The sequence below is a fragment of the Volvox carteri genome (assembly GCF_000143455.1).
Source record: "Volvox carteri f. nagariensis unplaced genomic scaffold VOLCAscaffold_46, whole genome shotgun sequence".
In the NCBI taxonomy this organism is placed as follows: Eukaryota; Viridiplantae; Chlorophyta; class Chlorophyceae; order Chlamydomonadales; family Volvocaceae; genus Volvox; species Volvox carteri.
In genome coordinates, this window is record NW_003307589.1 from 706121 (window position 1) to 715511 (window position 9391).

The 9391-nt window shown below is 56.6% G+C and overlaps 1 protein-coding gene across 1 annotated transcript in view; it reads right to left on the reverse strand.

Annotated features, from left to right (window-relative positions):
* Positions 1-8590: 8590 nt before the first annotated feature.
* The window catches only part of VOLCADRAFT_118878 (uncharacterized protein), a gene marked incomplete at both ends in the record, with an annotated part of 6645 nt that continues 5844 nt past the window's right edge, over positions 8591-9391 (reverse strand). The window contains 2 exons of the mRNA XM_002954854.1: positions 8591-8728; positions 9089-9175. Coding sequence (XP_002954900.1) covers positions 8591-8728; positions 9089-9175 — 225 coding nt within the window. The remainder of the gene's footprint in view (positions 8729-9088; positions 9176-9391) is intronic.

A 9391-nucleotide genomic window follows, 5' to 3' on the forward strand; every position in this document is an offset into this window, starting at 1 on the left:
TAGCCCGCAGCGTTGCATTCATTTTGGATGGCTATTTTCTGCAACGCCCAACCCTGCGCCAGGGTCACTTGCTGCTTTTCGAGGGACTCTGGAGACATCTCCAGTAACTTGTCGAAGCGTGGGTACGTAGGCGCCTTCTCCGTAATCGACAAAGAAGAAGCGCGATTAGTTACTTCTACAACAGTATTGTCGCGGTCGGCAACGGCCGCGACAGGAGGATCAGGATCAGCAGCAGACATGGGATACGACGGCGGAAGCGAAGTAGACGTGTCCGCTCCTGCTTCTTCACCTTCTTGTTCTTTCCGCCAGCACCATCGTCATCACTATCGCTGTCGTCGTCGTCGTCGTCATCGTTGTCACCTACACAGTTGCTGCCGCCGCCGCCGCCGGCTGCTGCGTCAACGGCAGCTACACGCTTGCTATTTGCAGCCGTGGAGGCCTTGCCCGCACCATCCCTATCTTTCCCCCGCGCTTTTTCAGTCCCCTCCACTCTCCCCCCACGCCTCCCCTCCTCTCCCTCGCCTTCCTCGTCGTCCCCGCTACCACCACCACTGGCGTCCTCCTCCTCACTACCTGTTAGCTCCTCCTCCCCCTCCCCCTCCCCTTCCTCCTCCTCCTTCCGCGTCCCCGCCCTCTGCTTCGCCTGAGCTGTCGTCTTTTGCTCAAAAGGTTTGCACTGTGGTTCCGGGCGACTCTCCTGCTGAGCTACGAATGCGTGCTTTGCTGTTAGATAAGGAAAGTCTGTTTTCCTGCCAGCTGATTTGCCGCCCGTTCGTGGTTTGCTTTCCGTCTTTCCGCTAGAGCCTGGTTCTCGTCCACCTGCTCAGTGTATGTTCCGGTATTCGCAAGCTGAACGTACCTACCACACTTCTGATCGTGAGTTGCTGTCTCTTATGCATGCACTCAAGGTTTGGCGTTGTTACTTGGAAGGTGCAAAGTTCGCTGCCGTCACCGACCATAAGCCCAACCTTTCGTACCCGACACAAGCTCGACTGTCTCGACGTCCGGCGGGATGGTTGGAATTTCTTGAGTCTTTCACGTTCGACTGGCAATATCGCGCAGGAGTTTGCAATCCCGCAGATCCTCTGTCTCGGTTTCCGGGACACAGTCACGCGTGTCTGATGATGGCAATTTCGATTCGCGCCACTCCGAGTGGGGATGCTTCCGCATCTTCCGCTGGCGTCATCTCAGAGATATCGACCTCTTTTCCAGACTTAGAGCGGTCGCTTGTCGAAGGTTATTCGTCTGATCCCTGGTTCGCCGATCCGTCCAATACGGCGTCTCTGGAAAAGCATGATCGTTTCTGGTACAACCAACATGCTCTCGTGATCCCTGATGATTCCAAACTTCGTTCGCACGTTCTGCATCTCTGTCATGATCATCCGATGTCGGGTCATGGCGGGGCGGCCAAAACGTTGGACCTGGTGCGTCGTCAGTTTTGGTGGCCTAAACTTCGCTCTGCCGTTGCAGAATACGTTCGTACGTGCGATAGTTGTCAGCGCGTTAAGTGCTCTAACGATCTTCCCGCTGGGAAGCTCCTTCCGTTGCTCATTCCTGAAGGGACATGGCAAATCGTCACTATGGATTTCATTACGGATCTTCCTTCTGATTCGGATGGGTATACGGCAATCTATGTCTTCGTTTGCAAGCTTACCAAAATGACTCACCTTGCTCCGTGTCGCAAGGCAATCACTGCGGTGGAGTCTGCTAAGCTTTTCGTTGATACCGTTGTTCGTCGGTATGGTACCCCGCGATCCTTGTTTGTGATCGGGATCCGCGTTTCCGTTCCGCTTTCTTCACGCATCTGTGTGAGGATATGTCTATCGACCTCCGCTTCAGTTCGGCTTATCATCCGCAAACTGATGGTCAAACTGAACGTGTAAATCGTACCCTCGAGGATATTTTGCGCCACCACGTTGCCGGTGATTATCGATCCTGGTCTCGTTTCCTTTCCATGGCTGAGTTCGCCCTGAATAACTGGGTGCATTCCTCAACCGGTACTTCTCCGTTTCGTCTGATGTACGTTTTCGAACCTCTGACTCCTAGTTCTCTCTTGGCTCGCCAAGTGGGGGGGGAGAAGGCGCGTGCTCTTCGCAACGCCGTTTCCGTACGTTTTGCATCTGACATGCAAGGTGCGCTTGAGCGTGCTAAGCGTTGTTTGGCTGCACAACGTGATCGTATGAAGCGTTTTGCTGATCTCAAGCGTTGGGAACGTCAGTTCAAGCTTGGAGAAGTCGTGTTGCTGAGCACTCAACACATGCGTCTTGAAGGTCCGCGCAAGCTGCTTCCTCGTTTTATTGGACCGTACATAATCAAGGAAAAGATTAACGACGTCGCTTATCGTTTGGACTTGCCTAATGGAACGCGTATTCATGACGTATTCCATGTGTCTCTGTTACGGCCTTACTATGAGAGTGATCGTGCTCCGAAACCTCCGCAACCGGAGATTGTGGATGGTGATTTGGAATTCGAAGTCGAGGCAGTCCTTGATCATCGTGACGTGACAAAAAAGCGTCATCGCACTCGGTTCTTTCTAATGCGTTGGAAGAATCAAGGTCCAGAGTACGACTCATGGGAACCAGAGTCAAACCTGGCTAACTGTGCAGATTTGCTGCGTTCGAATTGGCAGACACGTAAAACACCTGCTACTTTCGCGTCCCAACCTAAACCAGGAGTCACGCCTGTTGTCTCGCCGTCCTTCGTCTCGGACGTTCGTAAAGCCAGATCTGGAAGAGGTGATCGTAAGCCTTCTCGTTTCTCCGCATTTCTTCGGACTATGTCTACTGCCAGTGGGGTGCCTGCGACTCTGCTTTTCCATGCGCAAGCGTGGCGGCGTGGATAAGTCGGCTGTCGGGGACGACCAGCCAATTAGGGGGGGAAGTATGTAACGAGCATGAGCTGTTACATTACTCTCATTCGCCTATTCGTTATCGTTCGTCGGTGTAGTTTGGCCTTCGCCATAGGGCCTTCACCTAATCTGATGCACTTTGCCGTACTTCCGTCGGTGGCCGGTCGATAAGACGGCTCACCACCCATCACTGGGGGTCTTTCGGTCCCACCACACAAGTGGAAAGCTTCTTAAATAGGCTCGATCGTAGCACTTCGGATCTCAAGATGTCGGTGATGTCGAGCATCGGTCTTCGGTGATCGACCTAAGGTGCGCTGTGTTCAAACCAAACCCTTACAGTGCATGAAGCCAAACTTGCAAAAGATCGACTGCCGGCACGTCCTGGTTGGCTTTCAGCACTTGCGGCCCCCAACCACCGGACCCCAACCACAATAATAACGAGATTACAATTTTTAGACTGCTCTTCCAGCACGTCAAAGTACATACTCTTATTCGCGGTTAAGAGCCGGGTCGCGGTGCCATCCATGCCCCACTATACCGCCAAGGCCTCACCAAGTCACCATCCCACCAGCTGTCGCACGGGGACTCAGTCAAGAGGGAGTACGAGCCTGGGCAGGTGCGAGGCAGCTGCCGCACCTCCTCAGAAACCTATTTTACAACATACTCGTGAGCCGTGTCAACTAGCCCTGGTAGTCCTGTCCCTATGAAAGTGAAGTATAACAGGCCACGCCCTTGAGCTGCTTTCAAGAATCAAGAATCATCAATACTCTCCGTTCCATGGTCAAAGGAAGAGCCAGTTCTCCTCCACTTAATGGAGTGCGAGGTGCCCTTTACATGCTGAGACCCGCCGCGGCCCATATGCAGCCGTGTGGCACGACCCCCCCACCAGTAACTCCCCCCCACCAGGTCCGATCCGAGCGCAACCGCAACAACGGCTGTCGCTTCTCATAACCGCACACGGCCCGCCCTCCCAGGAGCTTTACCCCCCAATAACCCCCCGAACAACAACTACCTTGTTGCAGTGCCGCTCAGTTCTTCTCGGGCCCTGCTGCCGCATCCTCTCCTGTGTCGGATGCGGATGTGGACCTCACCGTTTGCCGCCGCAACACCTCGTTGTACTGCAACCGTCGGAATCGCGGGGGTAACTAACAAAACAAATTCGGAAATTCACCAGTCGCTCCGACCCACAACCGATCACCGTCAATCACGCCGGGTTGCCATTTCCAAAGGGACATACATCGATCGCTGCGGGGCTCGAACCTGCATTAGCCTCCAGGGGCCGGATCAAAAGCTTTCACCACTGTATCCTTTCCTACACATCATCCGCCACCACCAGCTCCACACGGGATGGGCCTCCTCCCTCCCTTGACACCATCGCCAGGTCCTCGTCACACTTCAACGGAGTCGACAACAAATAAGGCACATGGCCTAAGACATTCCCGAACAAACCACCGACAAAGCCCCCGCTACCCAACACGCACACACGTCCAAGCACCCACTTACGTCAGGGATTCTCATGCACGCCCAGGTCCAATGCGCGCGCCATGCACGTCCTTAGGCAGGTGCGCCGCATTCAGCGCCTCATGGAAGCGTTACGGGACAACGGACACATGAAAGCATATGGAAAGTTGGGGAGGGAAGACAAGGTTAAAGCGCCGTGTACGGCACTTTGTCAAACAGGCGGGGGAACAAGAAACACAAATACACACATGCAGACGCGGAGTACCGGAGAAATGTTTGGCCATACATGCAGGGCCTCCATAATGAGTGCTGTTGCGAAGGTGCCGTACCGTGCTGTACCGTGCCCTACACCGTAAATCGTAAAAGGCAATGGCTTAATGTATCTGCAAGCCTTTTCCCGTGTAATTATAACAAATATGCCATTACGATTTAGTTGGCGAGTATCTGGTTGACTTTCCTAGGGTGAGCGCTTTGCTTATGCTGGCTATGCTAGTGATAGGTTACGCTGTTGCTGCTGTCGCCGATACCTAAATCGCAATGTCATATCCCGTATGATTGCGCAGGAAAAGGCTTGTAGATACACAAAGCCAATGCATTTTACAGTTTACGGAACGGAGCGAAAAGAAGTCAGACCGGTACCATGCGCTTGCAACCCATTAGCTACCCTTCCGCGACCTTTGCCTGCTCTTCATCGGCGACTTGCGCATTCCTAGCCCAACGCCTCTCAAGCACGCCAGCTCGATATACCTCACTCGGCTTCAAAGCAGCGCACATCACTCGTCTGTCACAAAACCCAATACACGCAACAGACAAAGTGACTGTGACAGGCTCCTCGCACGCGAAGACACACGCGATCATGTTTGGCTGGCTCACCACCAAGTCCGAATGGGTAACCGCCAGCTTCATGTTGGGTTGGATTGCAACCGTGAATGGTAAACCTGGGGTGCATGGTGCGCACTAACAGCGCCCTTTACGTAGTCTTCAGATCTGTACGACTACAGGCTGTTTGGGCCGTACGTCTGATAGCACGGCCAAAACGGCTATATTGGTTTAGGCACATACTGTAGACGTACATCTGCAACGACGGCTGTCGCGCGCTTCTGGCTGCCTTTAGGAGGGTGACGTCCACGGCTGGAACTGCGCTTAACATAAGAGACAAAACGCTTTCCCGCGGTGCCAAATTTAAATGATATTCCTTTTCGTGAAACTCTAGAAGCAAATCTCTTCGAACCTTCCACCGCCTTTCCTTCGGCGCACCCAAAGGGCCCGGGAAGCTCAGGACGACCCTCCGCGCTTCAGGGACAGCTACTGCCCCCCCCCCCGGGATTCAGACCTCTCATCGCTCCCCCTCCCAACTCTATGTACATTACCCCATTACCGCTCTCTCGCGCCCTCATCTGCCTATTGCCACCCGTTTCCTTCTTTCGTCCTCAACCTCTCGACTTTAGAAATGTCATCCCCCAGCCTCCTGTACTTCATCCACACATCCACAAGCTATCCATCCACCCATGCCCACCCAGCATAATTCCCCCAATATTTATCCCAAACCGCAAGCCCAGGGCAACCGGGACACATAAGGCCTGGGAAAAGCAAGTACAGCGCCGAAAAGTCCCACATATGCATATACGCATATACGCATATATACTCACAAAAACATAAATCCAAGACAGACTTTGCGCTGTCCTGCTCCTGATCCTCCTGATAAGAACACATTAAATCATCCGGTACTTGTCACGTCTCATTGCGTTTGTGTCAACCCCTCCTAAAAGGACACACACATACACACACACCCCAGTCCCTACACCCCCGGCCGACTACCTCCACTACCCGGAATCCCCCTCCCTGGACAGTCTCAACGCCAGGTGCCAGTCCTGATGCTCACCCCAGCGCACCGTAGCCACCGCAGCACCGCATTGGGGACATAGCTTGAGGCCAGGAGAGGGGGGATAAGATATAATTGACGGCCGGTTGGCGGAGGCTGCCGCCGCCGCCGCCGCCCACAACTCCTCCAACGGGCGCTGCCCCAAGGGGAGATGTGCAGAGGGGTACGATGACGGATGGGGAGGGCGGCCTTGGGGCTGTGTCCTGTGCCGCGGATGGGGCTTCTGCTGCTGCGGCTGTGGTTGCTGCTGCAGGTGCTGGTTGTGAGTGTGAGGGCGCTGTTGCTGCTGCTGTTCTTTCTGTCTAAGGGCTGTCAGTGGCTGTGGCGGAGGCGGAGGCGGTGGCGGAAGCGGCTGGGTGCTGGTCCGTAAGCAATCACACACCTCACAACGCAGCAGCTGCCGCCGGTTGTGCGCATATGTACAGACGCGGCAGGTCCACAGAGCACTAGTGCTCCCGCCGCCGCACATTCCGCTACCGCTGCCGTCGACGCCACCACCTCGCCGCGCAGCAGCCTCGCATTCCAGCCCCGCGACTTCCGCTGGCCCCGCTGTTGCCGTTGCTGCTGATGCTGCTAATGCTGCCGCCGCAGCTGCACATTTCCGCGGCGACATCGCTGCCGCCGCCGCCGCCGCCGCAGAAGTAGTAGTAGTACTAGTACATGTCCTAAATGGTGCGGCAGCGTGGGTGCTGCTGGTATACAAGCGGCTGTGGCAGTGACGATCCCCGCCGTCACCGTCCTCGCTGCTGCCCTGCAGTTTCTGTCGCCCTTGATGGTGGTGGTGTGCACAGCCGCCGTCAGCGCCGCCGTAAGCTGCGGTGCCGCCAGCGACAGCGACAGCGGCGTCCGCGGCTGCGGCTGTGGCGTCCAAAGAGGACGAGGACGAGGTGGATGGAGACGACAAGGCAACGTCGTCGGCGTTATTGTTGTCAGTGCGAGGACGCTTCGCAGGCGGCGGCGGCGGCGGCGCCGCCGCCGCCTCGACGGTGGTGGTCATGGCGGCGGCGTTTGCTGAGTCGGCGCCGAAATCGCCGGTGGTGATGCCGTCCTCATTATGCTGATGGGGCTGCTCGTGGGAATGGTGGCGGAGGTTTGGACCGCAGGATATCGGGACGAATGGAGCCGCGGGATCGGCCCGTGGGTTACGATCACCACAATGACCGAAGTGGTCGTAGCCCTGCCCGTCCCCATCTCCCGGCCATAAATCAGGATCCGGATCCAGATCCAGATGAAGATCCAGATCTCCTGGCAGCTCCTCCTCCTCCTCTTCCTCTTCCTCCTCCTCCGAGTCTGCCAAGTCAACCAACGGGATATCGTTCAAGCCGCCAAGGCCACGGTCGCCGTACATGTCGTACGATTCCACCGCGTTATGGGTTGCTGCTCCTGCGTTATCCGTTGTCGCGGCGTCGCCATCACCATCGCTACTGCCGCCGCCAGCCGTCCGACACCGACGGCCTAGGGAACTTTTACCCGGCTCCATCATCCGCATATTGGTCCCTGCGGTCCCTGCCGCCCCCTTCGCCGCCGCAGCCGCGGACGCTGGCGAAGGCGCCTCCCTAGTGCCGTACATGGAGGTAAAGGTGTGGTCGGCGGCGGCCGCGGTGATGACGCAAGACGGCGGCGCGAAGTCGGCGTGTCGCTGTGGTTGTTGCTGCTGCCGATGAGGACTGCCGCTAGGCGGCGCCTCAACTGCTGCTGCTGCTGCTGCTGCTGCTGCTGCTGGTGGTGCTGCTACCTCCACCGCTTCCGCATCCAACACTTTGTGGCTGTCGGTGCCGTCGTTGTTCTTCATCTCATTGTGCTGGTCGCTCTTGTCGCTCTTGTCATTACCGCTCGTGTTCGTGCCGCTGGCCGGCTTCAACTGTTTCAGTCCTAGCAGTCGCGCCAGAGGGCTGCTAACGGCGGCGTTGACCTGCAGCGGGGCCAATCGCCATCTTAACCATCATCCCAACTGCACAACGGCTATGGTAACTGCAACTACCGAACAGTCACCGTCAGTGCAATAATCGTCTTCCCCAGCCAACGGTCTTCGCCAGCCAAGCAGCAGCGACCGGGCCCAGGGCGATTCATCTGCCGCAGATTCATTCAGCCGCGGCCGCAGCCATAGAGAGAGAGAGAGACGAGGCCGTGCGGGTGACACCAGACGGCAAAAGCAAAGGGAGCTAGCAGCTGACTGCCACTGATTCCCCATTCTTGGCCGCCCTGTGCACAGCCGCACTCGTAGCCGCACATCACATACATATACATACACACAAACATATTTCTTTATACATACCATACATATCATACATACGCACATACATGAAAATACATACACACGCGTATATACATACACGCAAACACACACACATACATACACGCGCGCGCGTACATACATACATACGTACACACGCACAAACCTTGCGCAGTGCCGCCATCCTCACACCCATCAGTCGGAGCTCCAGGGGACCCTCCGCCCGCAGCAGGCGGAGTACGGTGGGCAGCATGTCGGATGCCGTACGGACGTACCGCGGCATGGTGGCGGCGCGCGTGCGGACCTGCAGCCGCAATACCCAGCCAGTATTTATACATACGTGTATATATATACACAATTACCTCCCCCCCCGGCCAGCCAACCATCTGGAAGGGAAGCACTAACACAGATCATGCAGATTCCGGGAAATTGCAGGAAAACCAATCTTGCCATTGGGCCCCACGGGGCCGGAGGGTGGCGGGGGGCCATCACCGCAGGGGCACGGGAGGTTGAGATGGGCAGGGCGGAAGAGCAAGCAGCAGCAGCAGCAGCAGCTGCTGCCGCGATGGACGCGGCGGAGTCGGAGTCCGAGGCGGAGCCAGGTCGTGGGCCCTGGTGCGCCCCCTCCCCCCCTCACAACTCGGTCCCACCCCCATTCACCCACCTCAAAAGTGGACAGCTTCAGTTTCAGCGTCAGATTACGACCCTCCAGCTGCTCAGCCGCCATATCTGCAGCCAGGGACTCCACGAGCTGCGTGTGCATGTATGTGTGCATGTATGTGTATGTGTGTGTTTTCCAGCCGGGTTTCGGAGGGGCCGGAAGGGGGAGTGTTAGTGGGGAGTTGGAGGGGTTGGTTGTGTACATACACGCGGAAGCCTACACACGCGCACAGGCACACACGTATGCGCACACACCAATCCGGCCTCCTCATTCCCCCTCACCTGCCTAGCCATGTCCTCCTGCTCC